Consider the following 21716-nt stretch of genomic DNA (forward strand, 5'->3'; position numbering starts at 1 on the left):
TAATGTTAATGTTATGTTAATTAAAACAACTCCAAGCTAAAGAATCTTCTGTCTCCCTGCTTTCATAGGTTCCACCCCAGACATCTGATGATGTGTATGCTGTACTTTTACTGTCCTCAACTGAACTCAGAATGAGCAGACCTTTGACATACAAAGAGCCAAAAGTGGCAGGCATCTTGAATTTGAAGGTCTTGAATAGGACAAATCAATAAATCTACATCATTTGTGAATTTCTTGAACCAAATAGTCCCAGAAACCATGTATTATGCAGCACTGTGGGCAAAACCATTAAAAAGTGCATTTCCAGCTTGGCTGACAGCAGCAATTTTGGATATAGGGCTCTCCCAAAATGTCCCCACATTTTTGTGAGGGGCACCTCACAAAAATAGATGACAAATCCAGTGAGAAACAAACCTTTGCTCTCCACAGTCATGGAACTTCTATAGATGACCCAACTATTATCTTTTATTAAAGCTGCAATCATCAACATTTGCTCTGAGGTTTTTCGATGCAAGTCTCCAAGATGTCAACAAGTGGTTAGAATCCTGGTCATTGCTATTATAGATCCCAATAACAAGCGAAACCATGAGACTCAATCAAAACACAATGTAACCCAAAAAAAACTGGGCCTGCAAAAATGGCTAATTTCTGCTTGCCAATTGTGGGGCACATTCGAAGATGGCCAATGCAGCGGTCTGCTAAATAGCATAACACGCTTCGCCTAAAAATATGCCAGTAATTTAAAGAATGAATCATGGCATTTTATCCACGTAAAGCAAGGAATTTTAGCCGAAGAAGAAATTCTCCTGAAGGTGTCTTTAAATACAAAATCTTTTATTTCCATTAGTCAGAAGAATCAACAGTTTGACTATAGAATCGTCAAAGTGTTAATGTAAACAATTAACAAGTGTGCGCACACCTTTTAAACCTACTGACTAACTATAACTATAACGAATATACTAGCAACAAGGTGAAACCCAAACGAGAGATCAGAGACCAGATAATGACACAAATAATCAATGAATTGTTTTTAGGATAATTAGGCTGTCTATAAAATGTCTTAAAAAATGGCTTCAAGTTACCAGAATCCAAAGCGTTTATTAATTTCATACTCATCAGAATATTTCTATTTCGGATTGCAAGTCTGTAGCTAGATCACTACAATGATTGAAGAAAAGCATAATTAATTACCAATAAATTAAAAAAACTTTTATTTCAGCACCAATCAGTGGTAGTGTGGAGTGTTAGTGTAGGATTATATATTAAGGCCTATGTATTACACTTGGAAAGACAAACTTAATTACTCACAATATTTTGAAAAGATACACATTTTTACTTTAATAAGTTGTGACATTTAGTCCAGTGTCAAAAAACTTTTTTGGAGTGAGCTATCGATATTTACCCATCACATATTCTTTTTTATAACCATATACATTCAATTTTAACTTTATTTTAAGAATTGAAACAAATGGAGAAATTAGATGCCATTGAAACAAAGTCCCATAATCTTAGAAAAGGGAACATTTCAAACACAAACCCAAAGCTAAAAGTCAAATAGACAGAAATATGAAATGGAGGTCACAAAGAAAGTCAAGGCACTTCATACACAAAACAAAAACAATCATGAGGAACATACAATGCGCACAAACAAAAAAGGCACTACTTTTAACCAGTGATCAGCAAAACAAAAACCTGTGTTCTTCCCATAGCTCCATAAAGTGCATGACTTGGCGCCTTGCTGGCGCCGTTCCGTTTTAAAAGTACTCAAGCTTACCCAGCTCACTGTATAAAGCAACTACACACTCAGTCACCGCGGGAGGACCCATCACAACTTCATGCTTAAAAAAAGGAGGTCAAACTTTGAAGGCCAGGCAGACCTATAATATGGCTTTTGTCTAGGGACCGAGATGGATTAGGATGATCGACAGCCCCTACCTCTGTCACAGCGTTAGCAGAGCACCTGGGAGTTTTTATTGCATTCTGTGAAACGGTATGATCATTTGTCAAATGTGGACGAAAGTATACAAAGACTGATTGAAGTTTGTAAAAATAAAATAAAAAATAAAACCATTTAAAAAGCACAGGCATCAATTGGAACTACTTTGGGAAGTCTAGAGAGAGCCTTAGGCCACACCGTCTCCTGCCCGGTTCTTTCTTTAATTATAAGACAAACATCCAGCTGAATCCACAGGGGCTAGGGCCGATTTTATAGAAAGACTGGCCAGCCAAAGAATACATACATTCTGGCACAGACCAAAGGCCTCAATCACAACCACGCTGATGAATGTAAGAACACGTGAAAAATCTGAACGCTCGACCCATGGGCAGTATTCAGTAGAGACGACCAATAAATAATTATTCGCTCTCACCGAGTTGATGCAATGAATGGAAAAAGAAAAAGGAAAAACAAGAAAAACTGTGGAATGTGCGAGTGTAACATGCAGCCCATTCCATAAGAACCCGTAACATATAGCCCCCTACCCCAATGCCCGTTTACCGCAAGAGATAGAAATGGTTGGAAATGCCTCTACAAGTCTGTGTACTCTGATGCATTTATTTTTTCTTTCGTATCCACGACGACATGAGCGTATTCACATGTATAGCGACGGCACAAACATATTCATTGTATCTGCAAATTCCACATTGACTTTGTCCTTCTGGCCAGGGCATCACTGGCTCCCCAAGAAAGTTGGTGCATGAACCCTAACTAAAACCATGAGCCCTGAGACGCAACTACTCAAGCAAATACCGTCCATGGCCACAAGGGGGTGGTCTTCCACCAACGATTCATTACAGGCATATGTTGGTTAGTGGCTGCCATTACCATGGCAATGGCAATTAGTGAAGGGAAACGGGGTCTTATGCAGATTGTCATCATGTCTTATGCAATGTCTCTTGCAAGGAAAATATGATTGAAAAAAAATACATCAACCCACCCACACAGTGTTTTATTCTTTCCAAGGCAGCTCCGTCGGTATCGTGGTATTGTGGTCGGTATTTTTGCACCTCCTGCATGGTTAAGCCAGCCATCCAACGGGTTGTCAGTATGAAGAAATATCTACAATGTCCTCCGTCAAAGATGAAATTATATTCAAACCAGATGCTGCAAAGGCGGAGAAAAGCTAAAAAGCTGGAAAAACGGTTGGCTAGGGATGCAGGGACCCTCTTCCCCACCAGAACTCTAGCAGCTCAGGGTCTACCCTATCACAGGGAGTGGGCCCAGCAATCACAAGGGCCAGGGGAGTGGTTGAGGGCTTGGGTAGGGGGGTGATGGGTCCTCACCCTAGCATCCTCCTACTGGCAGAGGGGGGGGGGGAGCTCATTGCTCCGATGGCTGACGGCCGGGCCAGGGGACCCTCACGGCCGGGGGGGAGTTGCCCAGCGGGGGTCCGCATAAACAGGCGGAGGAGCGCAGAGGAAGGACCCTGCAGAGGCCACTGGAGAGGACGGAGAGAGGCAGAGACAGAGAGAGGGATGGAGGCACATGTTTAATGGCAGTGTTAAAACCAATATTTCCCATCTGGGGTTGATATTTTCTATCTTGTTTCGTATTGTGTTTTTATCTTGTTTCTTGTTTCGTATTCAGGATCAATTAAAGGTGTTGTTGATTCATGTAAAGAAGGAGAATGCAAATCCAGATCCGAGTTAGAGCTCAATCTCTGGTGAAACTGATTATTGCAGCTAGCGCAATTGGGATTTATAGTTATGCGTTTGTGATTTTATTTTAATGTTTGGTTAAAAAAAAAAATGTTGGCAACACTTTATAATAAGGTGCCATAATAAATAGCAAACTAGTCATTACCTAACCCTTTGTTAATATTTGTTAATTGTTACTAAAATATCTATTTGGCACAAGTTAATCGTTTTTTCACTGACCAGAGTGTCGCTGGTTAGGGTTAGGGTTAGGGCCGTGTGTTAGGGTTAGGGCCGTGTGTTAGGGTTAGGGCCGTGTGTTAGGGTTAGGGCCGTGTGTTAGGGTTAGGGCCGTGTGTTAGGGTTAGGGCTGTGTGTTAGGGTTAGGGCCGTGTGTTAGGGTTAGGGCCGTGTGTTAGGGTTAGGGCCGTGTGTTAGGGTTAGGGTTGGGTTAGGGTTATGCAAACAACTAATATTTAATTAATGATGAAAAAACGATTAACTTGTGCCAAATAGATATTTTAGTAGTAATTAACAAATATTAACAAAGGGTTAGGTAATGACTAGTTTGCTTTTTATTATGGCACCTTATTATAAAGTGTAACCAAAATGTCCTTCATGTTGCATGCTGTGAGCAACACAATGAGCATTTGTTCCCCTTTATATCTTGTGTAGCAATTGCCAAAAAACCATAGCAATATTAGAATATGGTTGAATTCTGAATTTAGTAGCAAATCCGAGACCAAGCAATCAAATTGTCAGGTCAGAATAAGCAGTATACATGGATGACCGAACGCCCCAGAAGGTGAAGTCACCCTGAGGAGAGACACAAACCGGGAGAGGCCAAAGAGACGAAGAGAAAGTCTGTGGAAACAACGACAGATGAAGCGCGTGTTAAGACACAACAAGAGCATGTAAGGAGTAAAACAGCCATGCTCCCGTCCATTAGACCGACTCCTCAACCTCTCCGCCCGGCGAGCGCTGTGACGAGACGGGCACGGCAAAAGGTAATTATCCTCCTATAACAATGTCGTTACGTTTGATTGCCAAACTGTAGGCCAGAGAGATGCGATTGGAGCGAGAATAAGGGGCACAGAGAGAGATGGGATTGGAGGGAACTAACGGACACAGTGAGAGGGGATTAGAGGGAGACCAAAACAAACATGCTGTGAACAAACCGCTTTGTCCACACCAGGTGTCATTGGGATCCACTCTTGGTCCGATCAGACCCGTCACGTAGTACAAACCACAGCACGTGCCAGAAGATTTGATTCTAGCTCTTGTTGCCTATTGCATGGAATGGTATTGCATGCATCCACCTGAATGGACAGGCGGATGGAAACTGTAAAAACAAAGACATGCAGAAGCGTCATCGGAAAGGTCCACATATCGGTGGCGAACACACCTTGGAAAGAGAGGGAGGCGGACAGGTAGAGAAAGACGGACGGACTGACGGTTCTGTAAGGAGTTGTGTTGAAAGGCAGACCACACACACACAAACAGACCCGCTTACATGACCGCACACAGGAACCAACACACATATGTACAGGAGAACACACTTTGGGCTCAACTGAAGGCCTGCTTAAGTCCTGTGTGTCAGTGTCTATATTCCTATAGACATTGCACGTGTGTATATAATTACATGGGTCTCACTCTATCGATCCATCTTTATGTATACAATCACTTTTCTATACATAATAACAGGTTAGCTTTCCTGCTGCAGCTGAGCCCATAGTGAGAGTTCTCCGAACCCTTGGAGCACACAGCGACACGGTAGCTGTCCATCACCCCTGATGGACGTGCTGTGGCCACACACACTGTGGCATGACGCAGCATACACCAGAGGGGGCCAAACGGTGTGTGTGTTTGTATGGGGGTCAGAAGGAAGCAAGAGAGAGAGGACGAGAGCGAGAGAGAGAGCGACGAGAGAGAGAGTGACGAGAGAGAGTGAGAGAGAGAGCGAGAGAGAGAGCGAGGGAGACGAGAGAGAGCGCGACTCGTAGCGTGTACCTCGCGTCGCTGGTCTGTGTGCTCAGACTGGGGCGGCGCTGCTGTGAGGGGAGGAGAACAGGCGTCAGAAAGAGGACCTGGGAGAGACACTGCGGAGGAGACGGTGGCGACTGGCCGGCGCTCTGAGCTGCAGACTGAGTCATCCTTACAGTTCCCGATCAAATTCGGACTAGTAATGTTCTATTGACATTGAGAACTGCGTCATCGTCTCCAGGATTGAGGACGCTAAAAGAAAAACGTGGTTTTGGGAAGGCACATATTAGGTAGGGGTCAGGAAAAGGCTCTTTAATCTACAAAGGGCAGGGTTTATAGTCTAGACTTGGTTTTAGGTCTAGTTTAAACTGCCGTGATAGGAAGAACACTGCTTTATCGTCCGGTTGAGGTGAATGAGGACGCCAATGAATCAAGCTCATGCTTTAGTCACGTAGAACTGCAGAGAGAGGAAGCTGTTCAGTCACTGCACTTTGAAAAATTCGGGAAGGGGGGGGGTCAATGTATGTATGCATGTATGTATGTATGCATGTATGTATGCATGTATGTATGCATGCATGTATGCATGTATGCATGTATGCATGTATGCATGTATGTATGTATGTATGTATGTATGTATGTATGTATGTATGCATGTATGTATGTATGTGTGTATGTGTGTGTGTGTGTGTAAAAAGTATAGCAAAGAGTCAAATTCCTACACAGACAGAATCAAGGGAAGCCCAACAGTCCTTGTAATTTAAAAGTAATTTATGACTTGTGGTTACTGGAAACTGAAGGCTTTTAACTTGATTAGATAGGCTGGCGGCTGTACATCTGGGGCGTTTCAGACCTGAATGATTCAATGTCACGTCTTTGTGGGAGCGGGAGGATTACGCTTGTGTGTGTGGATCGCTTGTAAGGGATTTGTGTGAGGATTGCTTGTGTGGATTGTGTGTGTGCTGATTTTGTGCGTGTGGATTACTTGTGGGGATTGTGTGTGTGTGTGTATTGCGTAAGGCTGGGGGTAAACGATTATTTATCAAACGATTAATCGGGCGATTATTTTATCGATTAGTCGACTAATCTAATGACCAATTGGACGTTTTTTTTTTTTTTTCTGTTGCTCGATTAATAAAAACCATAATGTATCTCAAATAAATACCAAAAAATTCTTAATAATATACTTTATTTAATACGGAACCCGTAAAGGGACATGAAAAAAATGTGTGCGCATACTCTCTTGCGCTCCGCCTCCAACTACGAGTTACATCTTTCCTGCTGTCGGCTCCCAGACCGAGGAGCACAGGTGATACGTTCCCTCCAGGTCCGATGCGCTCTCGGGGGCATGACCCTTCACTTTGACCGACAGTGAGTCTGCTTATAGGTCGGAATATGATGGAATGAAGCGGCCACCGATTCTTGACAGGCTGGGTATTTTATTCTTACACACAACCGGACTCGTTCATGACTTCACTAGACTGACACGCACGCTATCGCTCGGTCTCCTCGCTCGTCCACCTACTCGCTGACGACACACACACACACACACACACACACACACACACACACACACACACACACACACACACACACACACACACACACACACACACACACACACACACACACACACACACACACACACACACAGCCAGTGATATGCGCACGATGTTTCCCCATGCTCATGAGATACTTTCTCGTGCGCACGAGATACTTTCTCACGCGCACGAGATACTTTCTCGTTTGAGATGCTCCAACATTGCTGTCGTGCTCTTGTGATATGCCAACTCCATTTGGCAAAGAGTGCAAATCACAACACCTTTCCGTTTAGGACTTAACTTGAAGTATTTCCATACCTTTGATGATTTCGTGCGCGGACATTTTCCTTTATTGTGACTTTCGTCCATTTCTCCGTCGAAAATCGTCGACGGAGAAATTTGACGTCGCCGAATTTTTGACGTCGACGTGTCGACGTCATCGACGCATCGCTACAGCTCTAGTATTGCGTGTGTGCGTGCGTGCAAGCGAGCGTCTGCGCACGTGTAATTGCGTGCGTGTGTGGATTGCGTGTGTGTGTGGATTGCGTGTGTGTGTGGATTGCGCGTGTGTGTACGGAGTGTGTGTGTATGGACGGTGTGTGTTTGTGATGAGCGCGTGTGTGGATTGCTTGCGTGTGTGTGGATTGCTTGTTTGTGGATTGCGTCTGTGCAGAGTGTTCAGAGTGTGCGTGTGCGTGTGTGTGCTCTGTTACCCTCTCTCCTGGGTGAGGCCCTGGTCTGCCTCGGTGGAGGAGGACTCCATGTGGGACTCTGGGCTCGCCCCGACGCTGCAGGAGAGAGAGAGGAGCCGTAAGAGGTGTTCCTTGGGCGAATTGATAGAGGGAATTATAAAATGTATTAAACTAAGGTTTTTAAAAAATGTAGCATCAACGCATTTTATTGTGCATGTGTGCACGTGTGTTTCCTACATAAGCCTGGGAATTGGATTAAGGGTCCACACCTAAAGCACCACACCTGCTGGCATGTCATGGGACCTTAAATATAAAAAGTTGGAGGGCAGGCTAGATCACGTCAGGGCATTGAACCTTCTTTCGCTATTTCGCTATCTGTTTTGACCAATCAGGTGACAGAAGGTGGGAATCTGTATAATCAGCGTAAATGGCAAATACGAACTCGGAAAACAGTGTAGACCGGCTGCTGTAGAAATACATATGTGAGAAAAAAAAAAGCATCATCCACCTTCACATACAAGCTTTCTTCTGTAAAATATCTTTTTAAACGTAACAATCAAGTCCCAACTCAAGTCGAAACTCCGCCCCTTGCGGTTTCTGGATTCTGGCCCGGGCTCCGTGCCGTCTGCCCACAGAAGTTCTGCGTGAACACAGTAGGACCCCCCCGGCCCCAGATACACGCCCGTCACTGCTCTGACGACCCATTACAGCATCACAACACCCCAGCGCGTCCCGGCCGTGTACCTGTGTATCTGCACTGCCCGGACGCCTCTCTCCAGCAGCAGCGCCTCCTGCTCCTGCAGCCTCCTCCTCAGAGCCTCGATCTCCTTCTGCTTCTCCTGCACCTCCTTCTGCAGACGGTAGTTGCTCTCCTCCAGGGTCTCGCAGAACGCCTGCGAGAGGGAGCGATTCAGAGACGTATGGAGGGAAAGACACAGACAGAGAGAGCGAGAGACAGACAGTCATGGACTTTAGACACTAGCATACCTTTGTTAATATGACCCTTCACTCCCTGTCTGTTCCCAATGAGTGCACTATTGCACATATACTCCACATTGTAAATATGGACTTATTAAATATTGTGTGCAATGTTAACGTTTGCCATGATGCCAATAAATCTTTTTCGAATTACTTTTTTTTCTCAGAGAGAGAGAGAGAGAGAGAGAGAGAGAGAGAGAGAGAGAGAGAGAGAGAGAGAGAGAGAGAGAGAGAGAGAGAGAGAGAGAGAGAGAGAGAGAGAGAGAGAGAGAGAGAGAGAGAGAGAGAGAGAGAGAGAGAGAGAGAGAGAGAGATCAGAGCCAGGACTGATTAAGATCTAACCAATCACCTTCAAACCTACATACATGCACAAACAAACACATCTCAACCAGTGGCTATTAAATAAGGAAGGGTTGTAGCCTGTTCAATGAGCGGTGTAAAATCCACCCAGGAACATATTCCAAGAATAGCAAATTAATAATAATTTATTTATTTAGTCAAAAACTGATCCATCAACAGTGTGTCTATAGTATGATAGCCTAAAACCCTGGGACAGAAGTCTAAACTTTATAGAAGTAACTAAATGTGTGAAACTAAAGTGGTCTTAAATAGGCTGCATCATTGACCAGGTAGTGGACTGTTTAGCAAAGAAAACCCAGAGGAATCAGAATGATCTGGATTAAAAGTATCATGAACATCAGATTTACAGAACCTTAATTCTGGACTACTAAAGTACTGTGTACTGACGCAGCAGAAGCAGGGTATCTGCAGGTTTCAGCAAGTCAAATTTAAGACTTTTTAAGACCTTTTTAATACCACCTTGAATGAAATTTAAGACCTTAAACCCGCGATGGCGGGGGCGATCCCGCTGTATTACAACCCAAGCATAGCATGTGTGTCACTCAATGAGACTCATTCAATTTTACTTTCTGTCTGTTTATTGAACATAAAGTGATACTCCAGGGCTCCGGACTAACTTTTTCCTTGGGTGCACTGGTGCGCCTACATTTTTAATTTGGGTGCACCAGCACGTATTTATGGTGCACCCAAGTTGTAAGTTGTTGAGAGGGGGGTGACAGCGTCTGGGCCCCCGGGCAGCTGCACCGGTTGCACTGTCGATATTTACGCCACTTATTAATAATATTTTCACCATTAAATAAATGCCTTCAGTAAGACCTGGGGGGTATACCACGAACCTCGTTGAACATACCCAGGCTTTCTTGTGAAAACCTGGCTCGACAGAGCCGCAACTCGCAATCACAGTTAAATGGTACCACGACGCTCACTTTAGATTCAATTAGTTGAACCAGGTTTTCCGCTTTAGGTTCAATGCGCGTTCACATAAAAGGGGCGTTTCTCGCGTCATTTGAATCACCCTTATGCAAAATAAATCGCGCAAGAGCGTTGTATTTCATCCAAAGCGAGCAATGTATTATTATGAACTCCTACGAGGAATTCAAAGTTCAAATCACAGCCAAGGGGAACACGGTTGCCCATAATATGGCTAGGGTGGCGTGCTGGCAAAAATAGCCAACCGTGTTAATTCGTAAGTGAAAAGATTCTGCATATTGTCTACAAAATATTATGTATCATCATCCCTTTTACCCCCATATATGTGGGGCCCCATGAATTGCGAGCCCAAGTACCGGGAATGCACTCGATCTCCGACCCAATATCGGACGTGCACGTCAAGTTGCTTGCTTTTAGTGGCGTGGTTCAACGTCTCAAATATCAAAACAAAATCAGCCTTGTTGACGCTGCAGATTCGCTCGTTTCGGATGAAAGGCGCTGGTCCGAAGCGAGTTATATACGCCGTTTTGTCCCTTCCAGCAGTAAAGGTGCTCGCGATTTGAGAGTCAGGGAACATCAAACCGAAGAGATCTCCTATCCCCTCATTCGAGTTGTAGGACTGGTGCTTGACCACTGTGTTTAGAATCCACAACACCTCCGCTTTCAGTGTTGGTGTCGCACCAAATGCTACCCTCAGGTCAGTGCTAGCAGCGCGGACCGTCTGCGGCGGTGGCGCCGGGGCAGAGATGCAAAACGTAGAAATGGCTGGGGTCTGTGTGTGGTTCCTGGCAGAGGTTTTATGTTTTTGGCTCTGCATATGGCTGACGACAGCCTTAATCCCCATGGTGCCGAGCTTGAATGTAGGCTACTTTTGCACGGAATGCATCTGGCCTGTTCTGGGTTGGCAACGGACGCTATAGCCAACCTCGGAAACGGACGTCTTCCAGCCAACTGACGTTGAACTTGCATTTACCCATTGTTGCAGACTAGCTACTAGCTAGCAAGCGCGCAGACATCCGTTTATATATGCAGCTAGCAAGAAAGTAGCCCCTCGTACATCTCCTTCCCGAAAAGTCCCGCGAGAAAAATAAAAATTTAATTACCCTGCCCCGACAAATTTAAGACCTCCGAGTTATAAATTTAAGACCAGCATATGACATTTTAGACGAATTTAAGACTTTTTAAGGCCTTAAATTTAGAAAAATGAATTTAAGACTTTTTAAGACTTTTAAGACCTCCGCGGACACCCTGAGAAGGCATGCATGCTTGCGTTTGATAAGGCAGACGAGAATGCATCGCCAAGTATGATCCTTTGCTGCGTTTTAAATGGAATGCCGCCCGGCTGGCTGGAGAGTGGCGGTGGGCGTGGCCTGAGCTGGGTATCTGTGCGTGGAGCAGTGTCCACTGTTTCCTAGGAAAGAGCTCTGGGACTGTCGTCATTGGTTCCACGAAGCCCTCCAATAAAACTTATTGTGTTAAAAAAGGGAACCCGATCGTGAAACCAGATTCACTTTGTTAAAAGCGGAGCCGACAATGTGTCGGTGGGCGGGACGGACACACACACACACACGCACTGACCCGGCTCTCCTCCAGGCTGTCAAAAGGACCGGGCGGGTCATCGAAACACAGGAACTCTCTCACAGGGAAGCTAATGGAGGGAAAGAGAGACCTATGAATGTGGGTTTGGTCACAGGGCTGCATGCCTGTTTCTTTTGGCAGACAGCATACCAGCAATCCGGGACATCAAATGAGATATGTAACGTAATAAAACCTACGAAAAGGATGCTCTGGGCGGGGAGAGGGGTTTATATAGCTTCTGTGAGCATGCATGGCTGTTTCCGCAGGGTTGGGGGATTACAATAAAGTCAAGACAAACTAAATGAGTTCAAAAGTAAAAACATGCCCATCTGTATACAACATGTGTAAAAAAAAAACACAATAGCTCTCATAAGAGCACTCCTGACTCCATGACCGGCTTGTCGATTTTTGCCAACAACAACACCAAACACACACACATGCACAAACGCACCAGTTGGCAATGTCCTTGTGTGCGACCAGGTTCTCCAGGAAGACCTGGAGGCCCCTCTGCCGCGCCTCCAGGAAGTCCGCCTCGTAGTTGTCCTTGAACCAGCGCTTGGGAGGCAGACAGAGGCGGAAGCCTGGAAACATCTCCTTCAACTACGGCCCAAAAACAGGAAATACACAGTGAGTGGCTACTCTACACACTGTGGTACAAGATGTGTAGAAGAACTGTTCCACACACTGTGGTACAAGATGTGTAGAAGAACTGTTCCACACACTGTGGTACAAGATGTGTAGAAGACCTATTCTACACATTGTGATACAGAAAAAGTTTTCAACGACAGTCGCTCACACGCTGGGTGAGACGCGGGTGCGGGACGAGATACTTTATAGGGGACATATTATACCACCAGGTGTGAATGGGATTAGCCACTACAAGCCGTTTTGAAAATCAGCCCTTTCTGCCATCACCATGTGCACACGTCCACCTGGATTTGTGCTGCATAGATCAGCCTACCCAGTGGACCGTAGCAAACGTTGCTCATCTATCCGTCATACGTCTAGGCGGACACGCCCACTCGTGATGTCAGAAGAGGCATATTGTGAAACAGCTTTCACGCGAGTGCTAATCTCACTCGCACCTGGTGCTATAATATGTCACCTTTAACATTCAGCCACGCAGACAGAACAGCGGTGCCCATTAGCAGGTTTTGGCCCCATCCTGCCAACTCACACACGGCCGTCTTTGGGGGAGGACGACCACAAGACCGGTTTAGTTGCGGTCATAAGCCACGCCAGCGGGAGCACCTGAGGGACAGTTTGTTTGAACTGTTTTCGAAAGGCATGCCCGATAAACGTTCAAATAGTCACGGGACACTGAAGTGGATTAGGCCCTGTCCACCTGGGCTAAAAACTATCTTTTCCCCTCCGTTTTTCTTGGCAGCGTTATTACTTGTTGCGAAAATTCATCAAGAAACACTGTAGTACATATTCAAGGCCACTGGATGGCGCTGGTTCTCCCAACAAAAAGGAAAAAGGCGAGTGGGAGCGTATCAAGCCTGCACGCTGTATACAAACACTCAGTCGAGAAGGAGAGACAGTTGTTAAACCTTGTAGATTGAGCAGAAAATACTTTTTAATGTACAGTTAGTAATTACATTTACCAAGGGGCTGTATTTAAAGCTACACAAATAATACAAATCTAATAAAAAAATAAAAACATTGCCCAGCTGGTGGGGGGGCGAATGGTAAAAAAAAAAAGCACCCCTGTCTCCTCTGACAGTTGCTTACATGATGAGGAAATACTTCCTATGAATAACCTCTAGAAACCACGCATGTTAAGATCAATTGAGACATTGACATTGAGACCGTCATAAAATGGAGGGTGTCAAACCAAAGTGAAAACTGTATAGCTCTGAGTTTTACTGTGTGCATTTTACAACTTTGGCGTGTCTGCTTTCTAATGAGAGTGTGTGTGTGCGTGTGTCCATCTAGCGTCACATACATACATACACGTCACTAGGGAAAGGGATCGTTACTGCTCATAGATCTGAGCGAGACGACAACAAATTCTTAATAGAACTGGTATTTTAGTGTTTAACTGACTCTGTGACCGAGTCGTCACTCAGTATTTTGTTTTGACCACATCTCACAAGCCGGCTGTTTAGCCAACACTTATTTATTTAGGGTTTATGGAGAACACTGATATAGCACATTTAAGAGATTGTATATTTTTTAATTATTAACAATAATATTATTATTATTATTATTATTATTATTATTATTATAACGAACAGGACTTGCTACAAAGTTTGGGCTGCTTGCACCAAGAGGGGAGAAGGATGACTGGACCACAACCGCAGGCGGAGATGAAGATCAATATCGAACTCTCAAAGACAGTCTAAGTTACTCTGTTTTGGTGGCCTGGGAACCACAACTGTTTATTTAACATGAGGCGGGATACATGTGATGACGGTGCAGAGGAGCCCCGCGGAGGCACGTTTGAACGACAAAGATGGCTCGATATAGGGTTGGGCGAATAATACATTTCTATGATTTGTTTGAGAGAAATACTGAAAATGCATCATGATTTCAAACTCAAAAATAATTGTGATTTCAATATTGACAAAAATAATCGTGATTATGATTTTATCCATAATCGAACAGCCCTAGCTCAATGTAGGACGCGGTCTGTTGATTACACTATCGTGACGGTACCAGACGGTATAATTTCACTAAAATAAAAACAAACGACTTCACTCAAAGCTTTTGTTGAGAAGAAAGATGTTTTCTTGTTGCTCAGGGCTGCGCAATCCCCTTTCATTGCCATTATTGGTTATAGACCGATCAAAGTGCGTCCAGAGGCTTTTTTGAACCATGCCCGTCGGTGACGCCCTTTGGAAATTGAAAATGACCGTAGGGGTTCCCTGACTAATTGCAATTGGATTCTCATCCGTACATGTTACAGACACGCAGAAACTTTTCTGCAACATACTGAGGTTTCGGCTGCGGATAGAAACACGGTGCCTTGGCCGACGGCCCAAGCGAGTACATATCTAATCCGGCACCATTTCGCTTTTGGCAGCCACGTCGCTGGGATCTGGTCCCTAACCATGTGAGAGCTTGATGGAGTGCTGAGTGAGGCTGATATTTATGCTGTCGTAAATATTATACAGATGTTTGGACGTCATCACGTGCCTGGGAAGCTTAGAATTATGGGAGCTGAATTCTACTCGACAAACACTGAGAGTGAGGGATTGTAAATCATAAGCTAAAATGGGACTACGACAAAGCTCCCCAGAGGGTTTGTATATTGTGAGCGAGGTGTTTTTTCGTAGACATTAAGGACCATCCAAAACACAATGCGTGTGGGAACAATTGATTTTGAGTTTACAGGGAAGACGCAGACCCAACAGGCTGGGCTATTCTAACCCTAGCTGGTTCTCCTTCGCCAAGTGACCATGTGATTTAGAAATACAACAAAAGACACATATTATTGCTGTTGCGAGAGTGAGCGTCCACATCTCTACGACGTCACTGCAGTGAGTGTCGTTGTAGTGGGAGTGGGTCGACCTGCACGACCTCCTTTCCCTCAATACTGGAGGAGTTCCAACCTGCTCAGAATACGATTTCCATGTCCAAAGCTATGAAGGTCTGCTGATTAGCTTTGCAAAAAAAGGTGACGGCAACTCTGAAGGACAAGCTCCAAGAGATTGTACTGAACATGAATGTTATAATAATACGTTAGAATAACAACTTGCCTTTTGGTATAGAGTGTATATCACTCATCATTATCCTAATCAAGATGTTGTCGTCTGCAATCCTCAATACTATTCATGGTTAATGGAAGCCTGTCCCTCTTGGATTGGCACCGATCCATCAGTTCAAACAGTAGGTCTTTGTGCAGCAACAACAATGAAAGCAAACCAAGGAGGGTCTTAGTCACAGTGCCCTTGGCATTTTTACGTGCACGTAATCAAGGTAGAATTCATTAATATCTATGGCGTCTAGCACAATAAAAACAATACTGTCTACCAATTTTCACCTAATTTAGTTTATCAATGAATTATAATCAGTCTTTTTGTTTTAATGTCCATTTGAGGGTTTGAATTCAGCTTTTGTCTGCTGTTTTCAACAACACAGAGAGCTCCGACATTTTGGTTCACTTTACATTTGTATTCAAGATCAAATACCCTTGCCAGACACAATATCTTTAACAAGCCGAAATATTCGGAAGGAACACCAGAAGTTGAATCTTTGCCTAAATAAATAACGATATCTAGAGATTTTAGAGCAATAGGTGGAGAGATTGAGCAACTTTCAGATATCATTTTATACTATCAGATGCGAGCCAGTGGGACAAAGGGTAGTTTAATAAGTAGCCGTAAATGATTGGCTATTAAGAAAATAATAAGTAATCCTGTAGTAATGACTGTGGAGAGAGTCACAGGATATGCCCCTATGTCTATATGATCTGTATGAATTCAGTTGTATTTTCCCCCTTATGAATCTTTGTGTGTAGATAATAACTTGAATCCGACTTGGTGTGAAAGGTACCGACCCTTCAAAGTCTCCTCCGCTTTAACAGTGCCGAATAATCTAACTTGGCATGCAAAGGCCTTTAGCCATCATAGTAATTGTCAGGCCAATTCATATTTATACATTCCATTGTAGGAAGATAAAGATCCATTGTAGGTAAATCACATATCACCAAATATCACCATGTAACAGATTTGCACCGTACTGGTTGGAAGTATAAGTCATTAATATTTCAGAGATAATAGACCTTTATCACAGAGGCGAAACAGCAGGAGTCAACACAGGTGCCTCTAATGAGATGAATGATGGGCACTGGCTTGCCTACAGATCGTTCATTTACTTAAGGATCTACACCGGTTTTTTCAACCATGTTAAAACCTCTCTGCTAAAGGTCGATATGGCATTTGACTTGAGACTGCCATTGCAAACCCGAACATGATGTACACACCTTGTCGTTGAGCCGTGAGAAGTCTGTGTATCTTCTGAAGACAACCCAGCTCTCCTCATGGGACTTCTTGACTAGGACCTTATACACCTTTAACAAAGACACACACACACACGCGCGCGCATTTAGCCTGGAAAACAACAGTCATTTGACAGAAACTCAACTACTCAACTTCCTTCGTCCTAGCATCAGTAAGCAGTGGTAAAAGCAGCCTACGATGACTACTAACAAACACAAGACAGTACAGTCATATGGTTGGTGTAGAATTGTTCTGACCGAGTTCAAACTTCAATGTCTGCTTTCTATCTGTAGGCATCAGGCCCTTCCAGCTCCTAAAATGACATGCATCTGAATTTACAGCAAGTCATTTTGGATAAAAGAGTCTCCTCAATGGCAACAACAAAACAATACAATACAATGCTTGAAAGGTTCAGAGAGAATAGAGGGATGAACATTTAGGTCAAAGGCAGGGAAGGAACACTCTAAGTAAAAACAATTAGGCCCCCAGAACAAAGGCCCAATCCCATTTCTTCCCCTTACCGCTTGGCCCATGGGATTGGGCCAAAGTATCATAGGAGTCAGTGGACAGGATCTACTCGCGTCACACAGTTCCTGGATGCCATGACAGAGCTTTACGTTAGGCATTACATTAGATGATCCATTAATGGGAATCAATGATGAGCAAACAATATACCCCTCTTAAAAAAGTCCATATTAAGGCTCTGTCGACATTAATGCTATTCTCAAACGCATTGCAATCTAGATCAAATGCCGTTACATCCTGTCTTTCTTTCCCAGGCCGTAGACAAAGTGAGGGTCTGTGTCCTGGAAAAAAATCAATTTTCTCCCCTCGGCCGAATTCTCGCAACGCCTCAGCTTTCTACGCTCGGTAGTAAAAACATTCTGCTCCTCCGTCGCATCCTGTTACAAGAGGATGCTCTCCACTGCCAAGGCCTGAGTCATTGTGTGGATTGGTACGAGGGAACCTCCTGGGGCAGCACAAGTCTATTCTGGATGGACTCCAAATACATTTGTGTATCTAGGAAGATATTTGCCTTCATGTGTCAAAACTGAACGTCAAGTACCTTTTAAAGTAGCATTCATGTATGACACGGCACGTATGGCCACCATAGTCATACATCTGAAAATGTGTGTCATCTAAAATGATCAAATCGTTAAAACGTATCAAATGAATCAAGTCAATGTATCAAAATGTATCTCTAACCCGAAAGATTTTAACGTTTACTCTACTTGATTGTCATGTAATAGAAACATGCTCACTAGCCAGACAGACACCCTACTAGATGGAATGGGTGAACGCGTGAATGGGTGAAAGGTCGGTCAGCAAAGTCACAACTTTTCTCTGTTTTGGGACCTCAGTGGTGGAACCAGCTCCCTGACGATGTCAGGATCGCAGAGTCGCTCACCAGCTTCCGCAAAAGACTCAAAACTCACCTGTTCAGAGTTCACCTCGACTCTGCATAGCTACCAAGCCCCTTCCGGTCACCAGGGGTGTGTTGTGTGTGTGTTGTATGTTGTACGTCCTGGCACTTAATGTACGCACTTATTTAGAGTACTTAATTGTGTAGCATCTGCAGTAGCCGCTATCACTGCTGTACACAGGGAATGGGTTAGCCTAGCGATTGTCAGTACTTGCACTTGGTTCTATTAACATCTTTAATGTACTGACAGCGATATATTGTTTCACTTCTAATGACAAATGTACGTCGCTTTGGATAAAAGCGTCTGCTAAATGCCCTAAATGTAAATGTAAATGTGACCGGGGCAATGTACCGTGAACTTGGCCCGTTCCTCCATGACCTCGTAGCCCAACAGCGTGGGTGCGATGGGCCGAGCGCCCTCGGGGTCTGACGCAGAGCGCGGGCAGGTGGAGTACTCCACCGACGCCTCCAGACAACCACCGTTCACCCGGGCCTGCGGCGCAGGGCTATGGGTGGCCGGAGGCGTCCGGCTCCTGCTGCCCCTGCCTTCCGGCCCGGTCCTGCCCCGGTCCTGTCGGCTCCCCCTGGGGACGCCTGACACGGATGACGTGGACGACGACATGGACGACTCGGTCGCACTGCCGGAGACGCACCCCAGCGAAGAGGCCCGCTGGGCCCGCCGCGGCTTGCTGGCGCCACCCCCCCGCAGGCCCCTTTCCTTGGGCATGGGCATGGGGACCGGCACGAAGGGAGATGCCATCGTCCCCGAAGCCCCCCACTCTCTGTGCGACCGTCTCCCACTCCCACTAGGGAAGTGCTGCTGTACGATGAGCTGGCTAGCAAGGACCAAGTGGACCCCCGCAAGAAAACACAACTCTGTATGTTCAGCACACTGGACCCATTAATCTGGAAGACACAAACCAAAAGCAAAAAGGACATCAACTTAATATTGCTAGTTTGTATGTGCAGCAAAACATGATTGCCATTTCATTATTCACCACATGCTCACATCCATGGAGTATGTTGTCAATGAGTAAGTGTGGTAAAATGAGGGCAACAGACTTCCAGGGATGATCAATTATTGAAACTATGAAGCGAATGCCATTTATAATTCATTCAATATGTGGGCTACAGAGTCTGGTAGAAGGAATGTGCCGACCCGGTTGCTTCGTTCCTCCTGTCCTTTGAATCAGGGCAGGAACGTTTTGCATATGTGCCCTTGTTGCAAGGCCCTCAGCAGGATAAGTCAAATGGTCCACTTGTGTATTTGTCCTACACTTTCACTTCGGCATGCAGCCTAATATTTACCTGTCAACCAACTGGGAAATGTCTCGACAGCGCCATAAGAATAAAAGTGGGACAGAGCTGGAGGCTACTCCACCACGTACAACAATTGAATGGAAGTGTTCATACAGATATGATGCGGATGAATGTAAAAGGAGCAAACAAATCACAGAGCAACACAACACGCAACTTAATAAAAGTTCGGGAACTAGGTTAGGTTGTAGTCATGTTTCTTGAACATAAAAGCTAGCCAGTTAAAGCCGGGTGGGGAGACGGCTTCCCGTTGTGCTTATCAGATAAGCAGTTTAATGCTGAAACTATTCAATAAAGATTATTCTAGCCTTTTTTCTCCTAAGCGTGGAGTCAGCGGCGTCCGGCTAATCAGCTAGCCTTTCCCTCCAACAAGTACGCCGACTAGCAACACAGCAGCGCATATGTGCAACGCTCAAGTTACCGCATGATCACTCGGGACTAAACCATATAAACATAAAATACTCATATTCAAGTACTACTTACCGCTGAGCCTCTCCTCGCATGAACCCGCGATCAACAAACCAACGCGGATCATGACACGTTCAAAAACGTAACCTTTCCTTTCCACATCCTTGTTAGCCCGCCCGCGTTACACAGCACGATGGGAATAACAGAGCCAGGAGCCCTGTCAGAGCGCTGCTACGACCAGCGGCCCCGGACGAGGGCGCCATGGCGGTACATCCACAGGTCGGGGCTAGTCCTGCAGAATCTGATGCGCCCGAATGTATTCACTTGAATACCTGTATATTTAGTGAGCATTTTGCAGTATTAAACGACATTGCATCACATTGTATTGCAATGTTCAGATACATCTCGATAAGACTACTAAAAAAAAGTATTTTACTGTTTAAGTGGATGTCGTTTTCATGTTTTGCCATTCAATGTTGTAGGTCACACACTTTTAACGACAGAACTATCTGTTGTAGTGCGTGCGCGTGTGTGTGATATTTTTGATTTGTTGGAAAAGTCCACACAAACGACAGTAGATGGCAGCAAGACACCTCTAAATAATTGTCCAATTGCAAAACGCATGCCGTAAGCAATGTTCTCTATATTCTTTCTATTGTTCTATAGTTTCATAAAGTATAGGAGGCTATTCTATTCACATACAAATTCCACAACCTATGTGGTAGTGTGAGTCGTTTTTATATATATCCTGCCATAAATTGAAGGCCTACATTTTGGGGATTAAACATTCATGTTTTTTTATTATATCGCAAAGTCAACATTTAAAAGTATTCTGCTGCAGACCTAGCCAATGTTTCACTGTTAGCTAACAGGGATCCTAATAAAATCCTAAATCGTAGCTAAAGGAAGATTATTTTGTTAATGTCTGCCTTCAGGTAGGAGTGTGTGTGTGTGTGTGTGTGTGTGTGTGTGTGTGTGTGTGTGTGTGTGTGTGTGTGTGTGTGTGTGTGTGTGTGTGTGTGTGTGTGTGCGCGCGCGCGCGTGCGCGTGAGTGTGTCTTCCAACAGGTGGCGATATTGTATTATATCTGAACGCTTTATGTCACTCAACAAAATGAGCTCGGCTGATGTTTTTGTGTCATACTAAAAATACACTACACACATTTTAGCTGAAGAAAATCATCAGTTAAGCTCAATGCCCTATAATAGAATAATGCATTTATCACCCCGGCCTGTGTCTGGCATTTCCACCAAGCGACTTTTTTTTATTTTTTTTTACATTTTTACTTTGGAAAGGCGGAAAAGGGGAGGCCTCCCAATGTTTCCATGCTCTAATCGCTGAGCCCTCCCCCTCCCTGGGCCAGCCATCGATAGGATAACTAGTTTGTGTCTGACTCCCAGCCATCTTCTCAAGATACACTTGGAGGACTTGGGTCTGAGAGCTGTCTGTACGGCGATGCTTTACGCCTCACTCCCTCTATTCGATTAGGCCTATGTGTGGAATGCTGCCATGTCACCCCATCACTGTTACTGCCTTTTAGTTGTTTTTTTACCAAACAGTACGCCACTTTGTGCTCTCTTTGACACAGACACGGTCTGGCCTGGAGTCACACGGGAGCTGCGCTATGCTACTGCCGTGGAAAAGGGTTGTCGTGTGCGGTTCTCTCAGCCCCCTGCCCTCGCCTGTTCAGATACACAGTGAAAGACAAAACGTTTCCGACGTGATATAGGTTCCGTCCAAGGCCACACGTGTTTAAAGGGTCCCTGTGAGTTTGCTGCCATCTATTGAGATCTCTATTAAGAACTCATATAGTAACATGCAAGGCTAATCTTAGTTTATTGGTAATATTGGTGTATGCATAAAAAACGTCTACAACCTCCTATGCACTTTATGTGAAATTGTTGTATCCAACAGGCTGTTTCATTTGGAA

At 44.7% G+C, this 21716-nt stretch overlaps 1 protein-coding gene across 4 annotated transcripts; it reads right to left on the reverse strand.

Moving 5' to 3' along the window:
* Positions 1 to 1183: 1183 nt before the first annotated feature.
* On the reverse strand, positions 1184 to 20057 carry snx16 (sorting nexin 16). 4 transcript variants are annotated; one of them, XM_060044850.1, is made up of 9 exons: positions 19862 to 20054; positions 18414 to 18967; positions 16623 to 16709; positions 12144 to 12292; positions 11693 to 11762; positions 8591 to 8739; positions 7868 to 7942; positions 5644 to 5681; positions 3309 to 3437 (listed from the first exon to the last, which is right to left on the reverse strand). In XM_060044850.1, exons 2-8 carry the CDS (start codon positions 18819 to 18821, stop codon positions 5666 to 5668), a joined length of 954 nt encoding a protein of 317 aa, XP_059900833.1. In that variant the 5' UTR covers positions 18822 to 18967; positions 19862 to 20054; the 3' UTR covers positions 3309 to 3437; positions 5644 to 5665. The 4 variants fall into 4 exon arrangements, with proteins under 4 accessions (XP_059900830.1, XP_059900833.1, XP_059900832.1 ...); XM_060044849.1 differs by having other exon boundaries at positions 5644 to 5684; positions 19862 to 20052; XM_060044847.1 differs by lacking the exon at positions 5644 to 5681 and having other exon boundaries at positions 1184 to 3437; positions 19862 to 20057.
* Positions 20058 to 21716: the final 1659 nt, after the last annotated feature.

This window comes from Gadus macrocephalus, chromosome 23 (genome assembly GCF_031168955.1).
Source record: "Gadus macrocephalus chromosome 23, ASM3116895v1".
Lineage (NCBI taxonomy): Eukaryota > Metazoa > Chordata > Actinopteri > Gadiformes > Gadidae > Gadus > Gadus macrocephalus.

Bases quoted from the DNA above. Each gene is read 5' to 3' on its own strand.
- snx16 (XM_060044847.1), bottom strand. From the start codon at position 18,821: ATGGCATCTCCCTTCGTGCCGGTCCCCATGCCCATGCCCAAGGAAAGG. The intron at 16,710-18,413 runs GTACATTGCCCC...TCTTTGTTAAAG, and splicing joins AGGAACGGGCCAAGTTCACG to GTGTATAAGGTCCTAGTCAA. The intron at 3,438-7,867 runs GTAACAGAGCAC...CGTCCTCTCCAG, and splicing joins GGCCTCACCCAGGAGAGAGG to TGGCCTCTGCAGGGTCCTTC.